The sequence below is a fragment of the Manis javanica genome, chromosome 5, assembly GCF_040802235.1.
Source record: "Manis javanica isolate MJ-LG chromosome 5, MJ_LKY, whole genome shotgun sequence".
Lineage (NCBI taxonomy): Eukaryota > Metazoa > Chordata > Mammalia > Pholidota > Manidae > Manis > Manis javanica.
Window position 1 is genome coordinate 131,271,807 of NC_133160.1, and position 21,550 is coordinate 131,293,356.

At 40.3% G+C, this 21,550-nt stretch overlaps 1 protein-coding gene across 5 annotated transcripts in view; it reads right to left on the bottom strand.

The window, feature by feature from the left end:
• The window catches only part of KIT (KIT proto-oncogene, receptor tyrosine kinase), a 76,186-nt gene that overhangs the window by 33,500 nt on the left and 21,136 nt on the right, over window positions 1–21,550 (bottom strand). For 2 of the 5 annotated variants that reach the window (XM_017651780.3, XM_017651776.3), the window contains exons 2-5: window positions 8,796–9,065; window positions 5,935–6,216; window positions 4,746–4,882; window positions 675–846 (exon numbers count right to left, since the gene is read on the bottom strand). In XM_017651780.3, the coding sequence (XP_017507269.2) occupies window positions 675–846; window positions 4,746–4,882; window positions 5,935–6,216; window positions 8,796–9,065 (861 nt within the window). Of the gene's footprint in view, window positions 1–674; window positions 847–4,745; window positions 4,883–5,934; window positions 6,217–8,795; window positions 9,148–21,550 lie in introns of those variants that run through there. The other 3 variants (XM_017651781.3, XM_017651779.3, XM_017651773.3) reach the window with 2 other exon arrangements.

A 21,550-nucleotide genomic window follows, 5' to 3' on the forward strand; every position in this document is an offset into this window, starting at 1 on the left:
CTAAACCAATTGTATGTACCAAGTATGTTGGGGTTAAGGGCACAGGTGCCATGTTTCAGCTGATGCTCTGTAGGACCCATGCTCCAGGCTGCAGTGGACCTCCTTCCTGAAGGTTCATGCTATGGCCTCTAGGTTGGAGGATTGGACGAGGTGAGGGGCATTCCAGAGAGAAGCCCAACTCAGCCCTTCCTGCTACAAGTGAACTGGAGCCCATGAGCAGTGGAATGAGAAACGCTAGGCTGAGGAGCATCACCAAAAGATCCAGAGACATACTTTAGGCTCTAAGCATTTGCAATATTTCAGAGAGTCTAATTCCATTTCCAAACTCAATTCATTCAGCAAGGACTAGAATTTCTGAAGAAGCTCAAAACTTACATTTTATTTGTCTGGCAGGAAGGGGAAGGGTGGGTAGCAGAAAATGTTTAAACAGCTTCTGTTACAGCTTTCCACTTACCTCTATTAAATTGGTAGAATTTGCTTTTGTGCTCAAGTTGGAAGAGGCTATAAATGATAATTTTCTTTATTTTATTCATTCATTTATTCATTCATTCATTCAGCGATAATAAAATCTCTAAGAATCTGTTCAACATTCCATTAACATAAAAAGGAAACTATGTAGTAATTTCTTCTTTCACTACTGCCAGTAATTTATACAGTCCCATAAAGGTATTTACCTACTACTTCCAAGGTTGTTGTGACATTTGCTGATCCAAAAGTATTATTGGCATAACACATGTACACTCCAGAATCATTAACTCTCGCTGGGCTGATAGTCAACCTTTCCTGACGCACAAAATTGAAGTCACCCTGATGCCAGCTATTACTCTTCACTTGTGTGTTAGTCTGCTGGTTTCAGAAGGGGAAAAAAAATTAAAGATTACCATACAATTTATATTCAGGGTCTTTCCTAGATAAATTAAAAATAGCAGCAATTAACTTCTCCATATTAGCATTCATTATACACTATTTAAATAAGAATACTAAAGCATCATGACAGGCCTGTCATTGGGACCCTTCATACTATAGGATTATATTGAAAAAGAGTTATTACTAATGATGAGGAAAAAAACATGAAAATTCATTTCTTAATAACCATAGCATACATAATTCCAAATTCTCTGCAGTGCTAATTATTTTCTAACACTGCCAAACTTAGTTTATAACTTTATTTAAAACTTAGTATATAAGAAATATTACAGAATACTGATATTTTACAATGTTTCAGCATGTTTACATCATATCAGTATTTCCTCTTACATTTTTCCTATTCTATATCCCAGTGATCGAAAGAAAACATAATGCTAATAACAGTCATGTTCTATTTTGTGAACATTTATGTTATTTTCATGAATAAAGAAAAATAGAATTGCAACATCTAAAACTAATTAGGAATTAATCCTATAGTTCTTACCCTGCAAATTTCTGGCAATTGAATTCCGAAGTATCTAAGATACCAAAATCAAGCCCCAAATTATGTAAGCATAAACTGAAGAGAAAAAGTCCAAATTTACTATTGTGACAACATTCTACTCTTATTTGTCTGTAGACCAGACATGGGAAGATTTTTTTTTTGTATGGAGATGTCATGGGCAAGAAACCATAATACAAACTATAGCCACTCTCTGAAAAAATTAAAGGAAGTAGCAAATAGCTTTAATTTAGTTAGATGTAGATCTTCCAAATTTTCTTTTATGTGAACACATTTCTACTACAATGGGGAAAAAAAAACAACTAAAAAAAGAAAGTAAACAGGAGCTGATACTGATATAGAACAAGATCAAGGGTAAGTTGCTGGCCAAGTTATGGTGAACCAATTAGCACTGGACCATTCTGACAGTATTGCAAATCAGAACAATCCTTCTGGGAAGCAACTGTCAGTATGGTCATAACCCTCATCAATTCCAGAAAATTCATCTCTAAGAAATAACTCAATACAAAACAAAAGCTCCAAGATATTACAGTAAAAACTCAGAGATGACCTAAATGTCTACCAGTTATCAAAATTATAAATATGTGAAAATAAGAAAAATGTTTATATTACTTAAAAAGCATAAATAGAGTGTACCTTAAAACTGTAGCCCTGTGATGATGCATATGCATGGGGGCACAAAGAAAAGAAATAGAAAAAAAAATGCAGGCAGGCAATATAGAATTTATAAGAACTAGCCACATGTGACAACTGACCACTTGAAATGCGGTAGTCCAAAATGAGTTGTGCTATATAAATATAAAATATGTCCTGGATTTTGAAGACTTAATATTAGAGAATTTTACATTACATAGGATGCTCATATTATATTTCTATTGCACATCACTGCTATATATGACAGTAGAATTATATCTATTTCTCTGTTATTGTATTTTTGGAGACATTTTTACATTAAAATAAGCACACATCAAAGATGACTGCCAAAGCTGAGTGTTTGAAATTAAAAAAAAAAAAAACTTGCTTTGTTAACTGAGATCTTGGGCAAGTCAAGGATACCACTAGTCTCAGCTTTTATTTCTAAAAGGGAATAAGGGGAAAAAGATCTTTAAAGGCCTTTCCAATTTGGAACAACATGTAGATCTGTAGATCCTCTCTTCTAAGACGGTTTTATAATAATTGGCAGGAATCCACGATTTCATTGCATAAAAACAACTGTTAAAAAGATACAGTAACAAGGTAAAGTGACATTTTCTCTAACCTCTCCTAGACTATCACATCATAGACTTCTCTGCAAAGGCAGATTGACAGTGGATAGGTGGTAACACCATATTCTATATTTCTGGTGTCTTCCTTCCAGTCCTTGCAAGAGCCCAGGAGTCTAAATAGGGAGCTAAACAGGAACAAGGAACATGTCGTACCAAAAGGAATAGATGATCATAAAAATGCAATACTAATACCCAAACCAAGACCATAATTTAGGATACTGTCAAAGATCATAATTAAAAGTAAAAATACAAGGGTTTAGAAGCATTATAAAAGTTAACCAAGATTCACAAGTGTTGAATAAACTCCAAGACTCTCTTAGGTTTTCCAATAAACAGTTGTAAAACTCTACAACAGTCACCTTACTCTAAATTTCATTGTGAGTTAAACTTATTCTAAATGGTCAGAACCAAACACTATGGATTTTTAAAATAATTTGATAGTCTAACAGTGCTCAGTATCCAAATTAAGCCAAAGGACATCAAAAAAAGATTCACGGATGCACCTTGGCATAGAGCCATGAGCCCCATCTGCAACTCACACATTACATATTGTTTGCACGTGATTTGGTTTTCCTTAACCCTTGGGAGGTGCACACTGAGATTTCCCCAAAGAACTCCCAACACTGAAGGCTTATCTACCAGCGCCAGTGGATTAATTGGGAATGGCATGCAGGGCTCCTGGGAAAAATGACTCAGAACAAAACTGCCTGGGGCAATTTAATTTCTCATCTCAAAAAGGCTAATTTCTAGTTATAAAGAGGCTCAAATACACACAGTCTAAACTGTTCTTTCATCTGAAATGAAGGATCATAGAAAGCTATATGGAGTTAATACGGAATTGTATTTATAAAGGTAGTCAAAAACCCATGTACAAGCTATTGTTTTTATTGAATCACATGATATGAAAATTAAAATTTGTTTCTCTAAGTCATTGGTTTCAAAGAACAAGTCTACAGGATGATCCATTCTCCCAGGCAATGGCAGGCTTCACTTAGCAGGGCACCATTCATCACAGGTCTAATGAATACCATCATAATACTTTGCATTATGCTAATCATCATCACGGTTACTTATTTAGCAAAGAAGTCTTCAAGCACACATGAAATTGCTAATGTTGAATATAGAGCATGAGGAGGAAGAAGAGAAAGAGGAAGAAGGAAAACATAATATTTCTTTTTTTCCACAACAATGCACACTGAAGAAAAAAACACTGTCATAGCTAATTAACTAGATGGCCAAGATTATTCAAACAAAAATTACTGAAAACCCAAGTCAATGGGAATTTTAAGGCAAAAAATAAGGGAAATTAGATGTTTCAAAGACCTTGCAATATTTAGAGAGAATAACAAATATAACTTGTTAAAATTTATTTATTTTTAAGATATGTCTAACAAGGTACTGACACGTAGTAGACATTCAATATGCATTTGTTAAATGAATGAGAACCAAAATACATCCAAATGTTTCAGGTTAAAGATAACCGTTTTATTAATAGCGATTAAAACAAATAGAAAACCATTAGCAACTTGATCTCAGGTAACCAGCCTCAAAGGAGGAAATCAGATCCATGCAAAAAGAAACACATCTCTCAAATGGATAGTCCAGTTTGTGGAGAAAGGAAAAACATTTATTCTTTTTAAACATGAAAGGAAAAAAGATTGGTGACTCTTCCCCATATTTTAAATAATCTGGTATGAATAGTTTTGACAATAGCTTTAAAAATCAAGGTTTTGTGCAGTTAACCATTGGTTTTTAAAAAAAATTTCCCTACTAAAATTATTCAAAGAAATGGCATGAAATAATAATGAGTCCAAAGTTCTCTCTTTAATTTTCTCAAAATGAATTTATAAAATGACATTTATTTGTTACTAATAGTGAATGTGCACATCTACATATGGTGGTAGGAAAGGGAGAAATATGCATACTCCCAGACTGACAAGTCCGCTAAGCCACCCCCAGGACAATTAATAGACTCTTTTAAAGAAAACCTTTAAAATCTTTCACACAGAAAGCATGACATATTGAGAAAATGAGGGAAACAATTCACTCACCTGGCTGTTTTCCCTTATCCACATTGAGTCCACAGAACTAGATACATCTTTTATCAAGCACATCACTGTAAATTCTTCCCCTTCCCTGAGAAGATAGCTTGCTTTGGACACAGACACAACAGGTACAGCTCTGATGGCTAGAATAAAAAGAATGTGGTCCTCAAATAATTTGTTCTATTATAGCGCATTTTAACTCACCACTTTTCTTCAAATGCACATAGCTTATTTTGTCATCTTTCAAATAAAATATAAAGTTTGGTACTAACCAATCTGTACTACTTGCATATGGGAAGACATCAGCAATTAAAGCATGCATCCTTCAAGTAAACTCATTTAACATGGAGTGAAAAAGATAGGGATGTCTACTTTATATAATAATGGTCCAGGACAATGCTACTTCAGAACCGGCAGAAGCCCTAACATAGCAAAGCGGCTTTAATCTTGCCTCACACAACCTTGACTGGTTTCATGAAGATGTGACCTACAACTAATTACACGATTTTAACCAAACAGGCTTCTTTCCTATGTGCTTTAAAAATAGTATCTTGCTTGTTTCTGAAAACCCCAGGTTTTAATCATTGAACTTTCTGTAATTCCAATGAGCATACTTTTTCAAAAGCCTTAATAAAAATTGCTCAATAGCTGAATGCCAGCTACTGTTGAATTAGATGATCTATCAGATACAAAATTTGGATTATCTTCCAGCTACCAAAATATTTAATATAATGCCACAGAAACAGGTCCATAGTCAGTTGGTTCTTCCCCCCCTTAGACTGTGAACAGTTTGAGAATGCATTAAAATTAAAGAGTGGAAGAGACAGTCAGTTCATATACCAATAGTAAATCAAGAAGTGAATGATCTGTATGTTAATCTTTTCAAACAGTGTAAAGCTCCCCCAAGGGGTTTCTCTTAGAAGGAACACTTCATGCAATTGTCAAACTTTGGGGTGTCCTGAGGTCTAAATGCCAGTGTATAAACAGAACTAGTGGAGGTCATGGCTGGTCATGTGGGTTTGGGCCTGTGAAAGAAATAAAGAACTCACAAAAAGTTCACATTATTTGGAAGCCAGGGGAATTGATAAAGAGCCAGCTACCCTATATATGTTAAGATAGACCAGCAAGAAGCAAGAAGTCTTCTTTTGATCAACAGATTCTCTGACTCACAAAAGAAAGTAAGAAAGGGCCCTACCTGCCCTCACTTTCAGGGTGAATTTCTTCGACAACACTGACTTGCCATCACGCCTTGCAGAGCAGTGCAAGCAGAGCCGATGATATTCACGCTTCACGTTTCTGATGGTGATGCCGGCCTTGGGATTGGTGACAAACGTCAAGTCCTTGGGAAGAGGTTTCCCCTCGCACCCCATGAGGGAGTAATTGGTCACCTCTGGGTCTGTCAGAGGACAGCGGACCAGCGTATCATTGCCTTCCTTCCCATACAAGGGTGGGTCAGTGAGGAACAGCTTTGCAGGATCTACAGCACATCAGAAATTGGCAGTTTGAATGGCCGGTCACTGGCACTGAAAACATTTTTAAAAGATCTAAAACGTTGCCTTTCATAACAACAACCCCTAGTAGCCTAAATGGCTCCTTTGCAAACAAAACTAGAATTTATCCAAGTAATACTAATGGGCAAGAGCTAATATTTATTATGAGAGTTTCCACGTGTCAGGCACAAAGCTTGGACCATTACACACTTTATTTAAAACATTTATCACTTATCTTCTTCAAAACATCCCTATATGATGGACACTATCATCACCATTTTATAGATGAAGAAACTGAAGTCTCAAAAAATGACTCTCCTAAAATGACATCGCCAGAAATGGCTGAGCAGAACTCAAAACCCCAGTCTAATTGGTAGCCACAACATGAGCTCTTAAAACTCTGAGAGTATATTATTACAATGGTACTCTTTTCCCTACAACAGGTAATACTCCAAGTAGCATGGGCCAAGAATAAGCTAGTCTGATGGTGCTGGGCCAGGCATTCTTCCTCCTACCCCTGTGTGTGGGCCCCTTTGCAAAGTTTCTAGTCTCCAAGATCATTCAGCTTCTGAATAGAATCTTGAAAACTATCTGTGGGTCACCCAGCACAAATAACATGTGGGCCTTCCTCTATTTGTGCTCCTTGAAACTTATGTATAAATGTAAACTTCTGAAAATCAAAGACATTCCTATGCACAAAGGGAGTGTAAGAGTTTCAAGAACATTGTGGCATATGGCTTATGGTCCAAACCAGGACACTTGTGAGTCAAAGCAGTATTGTTAATTATATCTGCACACGAGGCATGGACTGGAAAAGCCTCAGGCAGACTGGGACCTCGTAGAAGCGAAGATAAGCCTCATTCTGCACACACACTATCCTGCCACCCCTACCTTGGAAAGATCATACAGATATACTGTTGGGCCAGCAGAGTACATTCATAATGTCTTGGAGATGTCCTTTCCATCTAGAAATCAGGTATTCCACAAAATCAATTTGACATCATTTAAAGATACTTAACATTTCACTTTGACCAATTCTGAAAAAGAGCTTTCCAAAATGAGTTATGCCCCTCCCAGCCTTACTAATTTGTCCTGCAAATAAATTACCTTCATGATGGCTGAACTATGGTTTGAGGCCATAATTGGTTATTTTCCCACCTACTCTTTCTCAGTTGTTTGAGTCTAGCTCCCACGACAATGCCCAGTTTCCTCCACTGCTAGGACATAAATTGCTTAAGTATCCAAGCATCTTACATCAGTAGTAGTTAAGTCTATAGTTCTAAGTTATTGAAGATGACTTCCTCAGTGAGCTCTGTGAGACTGATTTAGCTAATTCAGCAGTTCTCCCCATTTACTCAGTTATCTACTCACCCTACTGATAAACACAATGATATTTCATTACCACCTAAAAATTATAAATAGAATACTTTACTGAACGTCAAGGAACAGCACACAGGTTGGGTCAACAATGATGGAACCATACCAGAGGCTAAGCTCTGACTTATCAATGTGTATTTCTTTTTCAGCTACCTGCCTAGAAAAGAATAATGTGTAAACTAGGAAGAGGCAAAGTCAATTTCCTAACAACCTTCTTTAGGGCACATGTGAGCCAACTTTATCAACCCCTGATAGAGCTGGAATTTGCACATTTCTGCCTCCTGAACAACAATTATCCGGAAGACAGAGTAGGTCATCTCATCTGTATGTTGTAGTGAGGAACTGAGACTCTCTAGGTTGCTCAGATCTACAATCTAGAATAAATTTGTTCACTATCCTTCGACAATACCATGGATGCAGTCTGCTCTGGCCTGTTTCAATCATACAAACCCAGGAGTAATGCTGGGACTGCTTCTCCTCTGAAACCCAAGTCGGTCTCAGTACTGGGCTTTTTATACCAACAAAAAGATACTCCTCATTGCCCCACGAAGCCCCTCAATGACAAACATCCTCTTGATAAGGATGTTCAAAGCACAAACACAGATGAACCACTGAATTCATCATAGGAAATGGGATACAGAAATCCAACTATGTTTTTCCTTTGTTTCTAAGAGGTCACAATTTTTTTAATCAATCAGCTGACATCTACTAAGAACCTAGGAAGGCCATGGGGTACTTGGCTAACTGAGTTATTTTTCTGGAATTTACTCCCTAAAAGGGAGTCAATTCCTTTGAAGTGCAGGCCTGTTTAGGCCTCTAGAGGCCTTTGGTTTCCTGAAGTGTTTTTACTTAGTGAGAGTATCTAGCATCTCAAGGCATTAAAATGCCGCTTTCCCAAAGGGCATAATTTACTCTCAGGGTTTATGCACAGCACCAAGACAAACGGGCTAACCATCCTTTGATCTCCTTAGGAAGAGGTTCACAGCCTTGCAGACCTTCATCCACAGTCACACCAAAGCTATTGTGTACCAGAAGATGAGGGAAGCTAACAGAGAAAAATTTATTTTAGGCTTTCTAGACCCAACCAGTAATATTTTCTCTATAGCTCAGCCATCTGTATGTCATAGATAATTAAGAACAGGATATTAAGGTCTCTAAAGCACAGCATCAAAGAAAGTCAAGCATTTACCTCTAACAAACACGTAAATGGAACTGCCTACGCCACCTTCATTGATGCATGTGTAATTGCCTGTATTGGTGGCCTCTGCTTCCTCCATGATCCATTCACTCCGTGTGTTCTCACTCAGTTGACCCAGGATCTCAAAAGTCCATTTGACAAATCCTGGATCAGTGCATAACAGCCTAATCTGTTCGCCAACACTGACTATTAACTCTGATTTTGCCGGATGGATGGATGGTGGAGACAGTTCCCCTGGACTCACAGATGGTTGAGAAGAACCTGCCAAGAAAAATGAGAATTGTGTTGAGTATGATCTTTTTCCTTGGTGAAATAAAGCATTTTTTCCAATATTGATTTCCATCTTCTGTGTACTCTACAATAAAAATAGGACAAAGCTGCCCTGCTATTTATGGTTAGAATGAGTTCTGTTTAAAGTTTCTTAAGTTCATCTAGAAAATTAAATTATTTTCTGCAACCCTCAATTAATCCTGAGGGGCATACTTGGTATGCAAGCCAAGACTTGCTGGATGCCATGAACTTCTCTGGGTTAAACATACAGCTGGGTCAAGTTTCCATCCTGAATATGGTCAATCACAATGGTACTGACATGCTGTCACACAGCTTAAAAACAGCAAAAACAATATCTCACACTATAAAAATTATGGCCCTGTCTTCTTTTGGCAAAATGTACATGACCGTGACATAGCTTGGTTTTTTCTTAAAGCCTTGTGAATTCAGTTATTTCTATGCAATTCTCCTTATATGGTGATTTCATCAAAAGGGCAACTATTTGAGTTTCAAACAATGAGGCAAAAAATAAAAATCCCATTTTAAAGATCAGACCCTGAGGTATTTCATAGTATATTCTGGGTTGCAGCCTGATCAACCTAACGCCTATAGAGGTTTGTCAGATAGGAAACCAGTGTAAAGATGCAAACTTCAGCCTCTGAATAAACAACCTGAACCTTAGAAAAATCACAGCAGCCAATTTACTCACTCACTTATTCATACATGTGTTGCATGAATGCAAAGGTATGTTCATTAATTATGATATGCAAAGCATCATGCTAGCTGCTGGGAAAAGCCCTGTAAGTGTGACACATGGTCCTTACACACTCCAGAGCTTAAAGAACTTACTGCTCATGTATCGGAATAAGTGAAACAAAGCTACAAGACCACTGAACTTTAAGAATAAGGAAGAGGTGGGCTGGACCTGCACAATATCATAAGAGGTGAAAGAGAAGATAGACATATACCACTGAGAGATGCTGTGTAGAGGGTTTAGAGGTTTTTCAGTAGAAAACTGACATGAACAGAGACACCAGAGGTCAACAAGGTCAAGGAAATCAGTGAAATGCTCTGGTCCTCAGGTAGGCAGAAAGAAGAACCCACAGCAAGGATTTGAGACTAAAGAAGAAGATGCACTATACTGTCAGAAGAGGAAAACATTAAGGATTATAAGTCATAGTGTAATGAAAAATATAAAAGGTTAACTCACATATGACCTAGGAGAGAGAGAGAAGAAAACGGCTCTGGACGAGGTGGGTTGGGGCAACAGGATAATAGGACTCCCTGGAGAGCTTTCAATCACTTCTGCAGGATCATGGGGGGAATGGCTCAGATGCATGGGGTTTTTGCCACCTCCACACACACTGGAGACTAGAACTGACCTGAGTTCTGGAAGAGGAGTAAAAACCGGGCCAGGTGAAGAAAGGAGTAAGTGGGAGGCAAAGGCAGCAAGAGCAAGTAAGCTGAACCAGGGAACTCTCCACAAGCACTGGGTGGATGGGGTGGGGAGAGGGAGACATGATCAGAAAGGCATTGGCATGGCCTTGGCAAGAGCCCTGCTCCCAGGGGCTACCTGGGTGGTAGAGGGACTTCTCACCTAACAACCTGGAAACCACATGGTGGAGGAGGAGCCGTTATGTGTGAAGTTAAGACAGGATCAGATAATCAAGGAAAAGGGCTTATGGGGTAAAATGGAACACACAAAGTGCCAGTCTTAGAGAGTTCTTCTACCTCAGAAGCTCTAGGAAACATGCAAGAGAGACTTACACACACACACAGCCACCACCAGAAAGGAAGAAGAAAAGCTAAAAGGGGAGGATGGCAGAACATCAGGTTTCCAAGAGAAGGTAGGTGGGTCCTGGGGCTGACCCTGAGCAAGATCAAAGGGAGTGAACAAAAGTCCCTAAATGTGGTTAGAAAGAGACCACAGGAAATCCCAGAGTACAGTTTTAATTGAGTGGGAATTTCTGTTTGCTCCAAAGTTGGAGGCGGCAAGCGTAGGCCTCTCCTTGGAGAGCTATGGCAGGAGAAGGCCGAGTAGTGGATCGATGTCAAATAAGGAGAAAGTTTAGCAAGGCAGAAGTCCATTAAAGAAAACAGGAAACCTGTTGGCATTGAAGACAAAGGAAGGGGGTTTGTGGGGAGGGACGGGCCCAAGATGTTCTGAAAAAGGGCTGTACCTATCTCCTGCAGGAGGTGGAGCTGACTAGTCTCAATTTCAGTTTGTTATCCAAGTATTTCATCTGGGTAACTTTTACCCTAGCATCAACTGTAGCTCCATGAGGTCATGCAAAGGAGGCCCCACAGCAGAAGACACTCAGGAAGCTTGGTGCACATAAGAAATGGCAAGGCCAATTATCACCATCAAATGTTGCTCAGCACCGACCGTACAGGAAGGGCCGTAGTCAAGACTGTCTGTGCCCACTGGGCTCAGCATCCAAATGGAGCAGCCAGAGAACGGAAACAAAGTGCTTGGGATTATTTTGAAAGGGAGTTAAATAATGCAAATGGGCACAGCAATAAATGGTGATACTATTATTTCAATTATTTATGCCCTTTAAGAAGGAAGTAGATCCAAGTGAACATGAGTGATGTTGATCATTAATTCAATCCAAAAATTCTTAACAAATTTATATTGCAATGTATTTCAAGCAATTCAGTTTTCTCCTGAGAAGATCTAAGGGGCATATGTAGATATTACAATTCAGTTGAATAAATATTTCTGACTTCCACAAGACCTACTGTGCCAATATAAGCAAGGCCTAGCTGTATGACCTAAGTCAGGCCCCTCAATCTCTCTGTGTCCAAGTCCATATCTGGAAAATGATGATAAAAATGCCCTCACCTCAGAGTTCTTACGGAACTCCAATGCGCTAAACACATGCAAGGAGCTTAACACAGGATTGGGTAGTTTTTAATAAATGCTAGTTATTATAGTGAAGCAGTAAAGCAGACTAGGGAAGCACTTGGCTCTTGAGTTAAGACTGGAGATTTGCATCCTGCCTCTGCCACTTACTAAGTGTGTAATCCTTAGGCAAGTAACTAATCAACTCCGCCCCAGTTTCCTCATTTCTAAAGGGGGCTCAGTAAAAGCCCCTACCTCATAACACTGTTATGTAGAACACTCAGAACTGGGCTTGGACACACAGAAAACACTTAATAAATAGTAGACACAATTATTCTAAAAACAGAACCACTTATCACTCTTCCAGTCAGTCCTGAGTTACTCACTTCCTACAGATGTGAAAGGTTCCATCATTTCCCAAACAGGACCTTGCCTGACTTCTCCCTCCTTGGCAGCAAATCCTCGCAATCCCTCCTTCAAACCTCTGCCACACATCCTTGTGTGCCTTTCCATTCCTGCTGCCCGATCCCAGGCTAGCCATTTACCACCTCTCAGAGAGATAACATCCCTCCCTAAAGGACCTCCATGCAGCCAGCCTCTGCTCACTCCATGCCCATTTCACCAAACCTCAGGACCCTGAGATCCATTAGCCTCAAACACCTCCTTCATCATCACAATCCTGCTCTAGGCCTCAGAAACCCTAACAGAGGCAGCAGCAGCTAACACTGACATTGTGTACACTTAACAAGTCCTTCTGTAGGATTAACTTCCAGCTGTCTCCTCTGGACCTACCACTCCAGTAAGACAGATCCTTAGGATCCTAAGGATCCTACATAAACATTCTTCATTCCTCGCTATGCCCACCTACCTGCTTCTGTTCCCAGGACACCCCATCTATTCACCTTCTTGTCCTGTGGAAAGCCCTGTCTTCATGAATGTGGTTCCCTAAGCCTCCAGGTCAGTCACCTGTCCCACTAAATCCCTCCAACATGGCCCGCCCGTCACCCGCTTGGCTTGTACTGAGGATGCTTGATAGTGGTCTACTTCAAGACCTGCCTGCTCTACCTATCCAGGGTCTTAGAGCCCTCAGAGTAAGGGTCCTAAATTGTACTTTTTCCCCTAGCACAGGCATAAAAGCATTCCCTTCAATCCCTGAACATAATGAAAGACTGAAGGAATGACAGGTTCCTAAACACCCAGCCCCTATAACAAATATCAATGGTCCACTGACCTATCTGCAGAAGATGGCTCATGTTCATCCTGCTGCTCCACTCAGAAAAGGGAATGGTTTAATTCATCCATTAAAACTATTGAGGATCTTCCAACAAAGAAAAAGGAGACTCCAAATTGGAAATCATCCATTTATGTTTTACGTTCAGAGTTTCAAAAAAGAAAACTTTAAAATAATTACCACAGGAAGCATTCAGGGCTTTATTTTTCAAAACAAATTATATGTTCAACCCTCAAACTCACACAATAAAATGAAAAGAGCACATATTACAGCAGGACTGTGGTTATTATTTACTCTTTTTTCCAAAGCACCTTGAATGCTATAACATTCTCACAATAAAAGACTAGAGATTCATGTTAAAAGGTGTACGTGTGTATGTGTATATATATATATAAATATATGCACTACCTTTATTATATCTAAAATTCAATACCAGTAAGGTATTCCAACTGAGCTTTGAAATTGCTCTGAAACTACACATTATGAAATGTGGTACATAGTGAGTGCTCAACATGTTTGTTGAGTTGGGTTTTATCTACATTAAGACTCTTTCCATTAGAAAATATACTTCCCTAATTATGTTTGGGTAAGGCTAATATTAAGAGCTGTTCTTTCTGTTCCTTAAATACACGTTAATTAATGAGCTAAAAAAAAAAAGATAGGTGTCAAAACCCACCTTTCTGGGAACCAACTACTATAGCAAGCAATGGCTGTGAGCTAGGAAATCCAGGAACTATTCACCAAATATCTATCCCAGGTACCATGCTGAGTGCTGAACCTGGAAGACAGTCCTTGCTTTCAAAGAGCATAAATAAGGGACAATGAGAGGGGCACTTAGAAACACTCAACAAAGCAGTATTTTAATGGTAGTTCAAGATAAATGCCAGAATATCCTCATGAATATGTTAGTATGAAATCCAACCACACCTGAAAGAATTGGAAACAGAGATGCAGATACTTGTACAACCACATTTACAGCAGCATTATTCACAACAGCTGAAAGGTATAAACAACCTGTGTCCACTGCCAGATGAATGAATAAACAAAATGTGGTATGGACACACAATGGAATATTAGCCATAAAAATGAAATTCTGACACAGGCTACAACATGGATGAACTTGGAAAACATTATGCCAAGTGACATAAGCCATATACAACGGGATAAATATTATGATTCCACTAATATAGGTGAGATAATATAGAACAGACAAATTCAGAGACAGAAAGTAGAAACAGAAATTACCAAAGGTTAAAGGGGAAGGAGGAATGGACAGCTATTGTTTAACGGGTACAGAGTTTCTGTTTTGGGATGATAAAAAAGAAAAAAATATTAGAAATGGATAGTGGTGATGGTATGGTTGCACAACATTGTGAATGTACTTAATGGCACTGAATTGGACACTTAAATATGGTACATTTTCTATTGTATGCATTCTACCACAATGAGAACATTAAATTTAAAAATCAACAATTTTTCAAGGCCCAGGTGAACCCTCAAACTTTCTCAGCTACACTGGCTCCATCTCATCTGACCACTCCAAACTCCAGGTGTTCGCTTGTAAGACCCTCAACTTTGCTTTAAACCATGTCATTTAAGAAAAATTAATTGTTGTCAGTGTTTTTATTTGTTCCACACACTGTGCTTGAGGGTACAAACAGCATCTTTGCCTCCCTCTCTCTGCTCGCCTCATATACTAAGTAGGCATTTGGAGTAGAAGCTACTTTAACTCTGTGGGCTGAACAGCCTGTAAGTTTTAAACCATGATGACACTGCCCAAGAGACTGACTGCTCGAGGCTTATGGGTTCTTCTTTCTGACCTCTTTGCTTTTCTTCTCACACCATCTGAGTCATGTGGCTTTGTCCTCAACTCTGTTTATGGAAGTTGAACTTGACATTCTGGTATACCAATTAAGTACATGTTTGTGTTGGAAGAGAGCTGTCGATTCTTAGATAACTAAGAAACATTATATAAGGGTGGCTCAACTAAAGAGACCACTGCTTAATTAAAAATGGGACAACAAAAGACCAGGAGAGGTTCTCCGATTCACAAATGCAGGGATTCTGCATTCCAGGTGTTTCACAAGCCCCACACATAAGGAAACTGAAATTTGAAATTGCAGACCTTGCATTTGGGGTGTGGTGAGGACCGCAGCTCAAAACTCCCCTGACAACTTCCATCAGTCAACTCAAACTCAAAGTCAACCAAATCGCAAAGAAAAGATCTTGCTTCTCCATCAAAGAGAATGCAGCTGTCCATCTTTCTTTCCTTAAGTGAAAATTAAATATTCAAGGTATATCTGTATTTTTTTGTGATCTGTCCATTAAAAGCCTAACTGAGATCCAGACTGGGCTTCTACTGGAGAGGCTCTCAATGACCTGCGTAAGTGGGAGCGACTTGCTTGAGCACAGAGTGCTCCCCAGTCACCTGTAGTGGTTGGACCATGCCAACCATTACTGTGATCTGGAGTCTCCATAACCCTCCAGAGGTCTTTATACCCTCCACAGATGTCTAAAGCTGCAGAGACTGGATTTATAGCCATGGTTAAAAGTAAGGAAGTAATTTTAAAACCTTTCTCCTTTGAACACAAATATAAGGAACCAGGTAAAATAATGGCAGGGAAGAAAGCCCACGTAGAAAGGCCTCCTCTAGTTTTGGGGAAGTTGAGTCGGAATAGCTGTGACTAAGGCAAAAGCTCAAAGCTTCGTGGAAGTTCAACTACTCTTTGGTTCACGCACTGTTTAACCACAATTCATAATTTAAAAAAAAGCTAATGATTTGTATATCTTACTGCTTCTGACATACTTTTCTATCCCTGTAGGAATAAACTGGATAAAAACAAAAATGGAAGGATCCTAGTAATGACCCACAACACCCATGAGGCTTTAAAACAAGTTGATGATACTGGAAATAGACTAAAGGGAGGGGGAGGGAGGTTATGAGCTCAGTGAAAACCACCAAGTCTTAAACACCGCTCCTGCCCAGTGTCAGGGAGCCTGCGAACCCAGTCGAGATCACACACACACACGCTGAAGGACGCCATGTACTACAGGACTGAATGGGGCCCCATTTTACTGGCCACACTTCCATAACCATTAAAATAAAGTCTTTAATTTCAACATGCATCTATTGCATAATTATTGCTACAGTAATGGACTAGATGCTGATGAGGAACTCAGCCTCATGTAGGAGACAAATCCAATGCAAATGAAATAAAAATACTGAAACAAACATGTTCCAGGACTCCAAGGGAGTAGCTATTACTCGGCCTAAAAGGACCCTGAAAAACTCCAGGGGGAAGGGCCAGAGAGCCAACCCAGGCAGACCGTGTGTCTGTACATATCTGTGTTTGTGTGTGTGGTCAAGGACAGGGAAGGCAAAGGCAAAGTTCTCAGACTATAAGGAGGCATGTGGTGGTGATTCCGGAGAAGCTAGTCCTATAAGGACCCCATGCCTACCTCTCCAAACTGAGTGCTCAGAATCTAAAGCAAGATCTACATCCATCTCTAGTTTCAAGTCTCACAAAGCACAAAGAATACAGAAGGTGCTTGATGAGTGCACATGAATGACCATCATCCGAAATGTGGAGGCTCGGGATAGGGGGAGGCAATCGGGACGCCACCCTACAAACAGTGCTGCTCTGATCTGGGGTGCTTGTCAACGAGTCTTCTAGAAGGTCAATTCTGCTTGGTGACAAATAATTTTAAACACTGTTTTGTATTATACAGTTGAACCTTAAACAGTTGGGTATTAGGGGCACCGTCCCTCCAAGCAGTCGAAAACCCACATAAAACTTCTCACTCCCCCAAGACTTAACTACTGATAGGCTACCATGGACCAGAAGCCTTACTGATAATATAAACAGTTGAACAACACATATTTTGTATGTTAAATATATTATATACTATTCTTACAATAAAGTAAACTAGAGAAAATAAAAATTTTTTCAAGTTGTTGCAAATCTCCAATTTACCAATATAGTTATTGAAAAATATCCACATATAAGTGGACTCGCACAGTTCAAACCTGTGTTACTCAAGAGTCAACTATATTATGTATTATAAAATAGAAAGCAAAATAAAATGCATTTTCCAGGAGGAAAAGCATGAGCTTTCAAATAAATTGAACTACCATACAACTAACTACATACTCCTAAACACACCTCCCAAATCCCTACTACTGCCAATCTTAAACAGCATGGAAATCATGGACAACTTTAAGAACAGTCCTAAAGAGTCTCATGATTCTGATTCAGCTAAAATTTCTATCTCCAAGGTCTGAAAAAGCAATTCGTTGGTACAATGAAAATTTGTACTTAACTTTTAAAAATGAAAATTTTCTACCTGTATATGCCAGGTCTCTGTACTACATTAGGCACAGGACATTTAGTGATTATACAAATCTGTTTCAATATTTAACACAGTTTATGGTTTCGAGCAATAACAATATACCATTGTAAAGTGATCAGCCACTGGAGAGTCAGTTTAAAATCACAAAATAACAAAGACTAAGCTGCAGCACAGTTTCACAAAGCAGCTCCTTAGGTATATGTAGTTCAGTGTTGGTTTAAAGATTATGAACTAATTGACAGAAGGGAACTGAAGGACAGAGAAATAAAAGTGGGATGTTACTCATTAGTGGCAAAGAAAGATGGATCAGTAACAACAGAAGCACTTCTGAAACCCATCTTCATTGATGATTGGCCTGGGTGGGGCTGGGACTGGAATACAGAGCTGGGGCTCAGAGCCCAGGGGGGAAGACAGGCTCAAGAAATTACTGAACGATGAAGCAAGTGCAGACAAAAAGGGAAACAAGAGCGGGTGGGCAAGAAGAGGGGTCAGAAAAGGATTCCTAGAGTCAAATTAAAGAAAGGATATGACCTGGCTACGCTGCAGAGGAGAGAGGTCTATTAGCTGGGGGAGGGTGGGAGGCACAAGAGCAAATATTACAGCAAGGGTGAGGCGTTGCTTAGGAGTCACAGTATCATTCAGAATTGCTGCAGCACAGAGGTCTGAGGCCAGTGAAAGACTGGGCAGGACCCCTTAGGCCCTCCTTTAAAGGGGAGAGCTTGCCCTCATGGCTACTGATGTAACTGGGGGACCCCTCTGGGAGCAGTGAAGGATAGTACTAACAAGACAGGACTAAACAAGGGCAGCTAAGAGTGACTAGATGCAGACAAGAGCTGCTGAGAGCAGAAGCCAGAGGTGGTGGAGACAGAGAAGAGAGTAAGGGGGCCTGGGGACAGACTGATTCTGAGCATTAAAGAAGCGAGGAGGAGGAGAGGACACCCAGGTTTTGGCTTAGGTGATGGGGAGATGCAGTGCCAAAAGACTGGAGGAGGCAAAACAGATTTCGAGGCATGTGAACCAGCAGGTGACAGCAGGAATGTTCTGGAAATTGGTGGGGAGGGGCAGTACAGGGAAGGTCAGGGTCACAGACATACCATACCCATCAGCATACAGGGTGGTTACGGGTGGTAACAGGGATGTCTCTATCATCCAGGGAAGGAGTGGGGAGTAAAGAATAAAGGGGCCAAGAAAGAAATGAAAGGCCCAAGGTGGCTGGGGTAGAGAAGAGATGGCAATGACTTGGTTGGTAATGGACTGAGAACCAGGAAATTCTGGACCAGATGTTGCAGATGGCCTTCTAGATGAATGCTAGAATCTCAAAGAACATGACAGCAGGTGGGAGAGCAGAAACTGACAGAGAACCAGCCCTCAAATCTTCCACACACAGGACTGTCACTGGCAGTAGTGAAGAGGGATACTCATTTAACGTACATCACTAATTCCCAACCCTGCACATTAGAATCGCCTATGTCCCAGCCCTACCCCATACTAGACTCTCCCACGGTACTGCAGACATGGGATGCAGGAGGAGAGGCACCTTGACTGCACGTGCTGCTGGGGGACAACAGCCTAGGCCCAGTCTGGGGCAGGAGAAAGGGGGAAGAAAGAGAGGAAACGGGAGAACTCTTAGTGTCAGTGAACCCAGGAGGCAGTGGCTAATTAAATGGAAGACACACAGACTCCCAGAGAACTCAGATGAAGACTTGGGGGACAAGTATCCACAGAGGCAGGTGGCCAAGGAGGACAACAAAGAAGAAATGGGAGGCAGAGACAGAGACAGAAATGACTAGCAAAGAAGGCTGCTAAGCATACCTGTGGCTGCCTGACCTCAGGGGCTAGTGCATGTGGCCAGAAGGCACACATAAGCCCATTTGGGCTCAAAGGCACCAAAGGCAGGGCAAAAACACAATTTTCAAGACCTTCTTTCTTTGGACCTAGTCTTTTCAGGATAATATCAGTGGCAGAGGAGCCAGTCCATGGGTCTCATTCCCCATAGACATCCAAGCAGGAGTGGGTGGTTCACCAGGCTCTCTGGTGCTAGAAAGGGATGTTCACCACAAACCGGGCTGCCCAGGGCTGCCCTTTTCTGGGAAGGCACAGCCCAGCCTGGCCACTCCCACCCCACCTTCCCACCCACCTGCCTTTCTGTGGGCTTTCAGCTTGAGTGATGAGTGGGTGCACCTGTGGTTTGGACCCTTCCTGCCTCTGCTACTGAGAGCAGTTTCCTCCTGAGGGCCAAGTAAGTCCTCTATTTTCTGCTTTAACTACATGGACAAACCTAGGGCTAAAAAATCACCTGAGCCCATCACACCTTTCCTGCAGCATTTGCATTGTCTGTTTTTCTGAAGGCTATTGTGATCCCCGGCAAACCACGCAGGCCTCGGTCTCTGCTCTGAAGCATTTTATTGCAGGTCCCTCAACATGGCCCTACAGGAGTTCCACTATAGTTGAACCCTCAACTCCTTCCTTCTATGATTACTGATTCACAAGCATGCCCTCTGGTGGCAAGAGAAGAAGCCTTCGGGCTGCTTTTGCTTTTTGAAAAGCACACCCAACATCAAGGAGACAGTTACACATTCTGTGAGTTTCCAGGGAAATGTCTACGAAGGCCCGTCAGCAAAGATTCAAGCTTCCAGTAAATGCCTTTTGAATATATGACATCTGTCAAAACTTTTCTCAGGTTGGAGGAGACAAGCAAAAGTATTAATTGTTTGGTATCTGCTAAGATACTTAATGTTTGTATGTTTTAGATAAAACTGGATAAAAAATACTATCCAGTCATAAGAAAGAAACAAATCCTACCATTTGCAACAACATGGATGCAGCTAGATGGTATTTTGCTCAGTGAAATAAGCCAGGCAGAGAAAGACAAGTGCCAAATGATTTCCCTTATTTGTGGCGTATAATGAAGCAAAACTGAAGGAACAAAACAACAATATGTAACCTATATTTGCTCTTGAGCAGTTAGTGAAGGATGTGAAGAAAAACAACCTCTGTTTGTAATGGTGGGGACATACAGCAGTTCTGGATTCTAAATCTTGGGCAAGTGACTTAGGTTCTCTAGGCCTCAGTTTTCTCATCTGAAAAACTATAAAGAGGCCATCAAAAGCTCTAAGATTCTAGGATCTGTAACCAAGTACTCAGGTGATATGAGGGCCAAGATAAGGAAACCCCCTTTTAGAGATCTGTCACAAGAATGAATAGCAATTGGTGGGAATGTAAACTAGTTCAACCATTGTGGAAAGCAGTATGGAGGTTCCTCAAAAGACTAAAAATAGAAATACCATTTGACCCGGGAATTCCACTCCTAGGAATTTACCCAAAGAAAAGAAGTTCTCATATTCAAAAAGACATATGCACCCTTATATTTCCTGCAGCACTATTTACAATAGAAAAGATATGTCCATTAATAAATGAATGGACAAAGAAGATATGATACGTATACACAATGGAATACTATCCAGTCATAAGAAAGAAACAAATCCTACCATTTGCAACAACATGGATGCAGCTAGATGGTATTTTGCTCAGTGAAATAAGCCAGGCAGAGAAAGACAAGTGCCAAATGATTTCCCTTATTTGTGGCGTATAATGAAGCAAAACTGAAGGAACAAAACAACAGCAGACACAGATTCCAAGAAGGGACTAGTGGTTACCAAGGGGGAGGGGTGGGGGAAGAGGATTAAGGGGTATTATGATTTGTACACATGGTGTAGGGGGCGTTATGGGGAAGACACTGTAGCACAGAGAAGACAAGTAGGGACTCTGTAGCATCTTACTACATTGATGGACAGTGACTACAATGGGGCATGGGGGGGGGACTCGATTATAAGGGCGAATGTAGTAACCACATTGTTTTTATAACCTTCATAAGAGTGTATATCAATGATACCTTAATAAAAAAAAATAGCAGTGACTCATGATGGAAATAATATAACTAATAACCTACTTCGTTTTGAAACTACTGTTTGAACACAGAACAGTAAAAGGACCTAAACATGGAATTTGATTCCTGGATCTTACTTATTATTAAGTGAACAATAAGCTGGT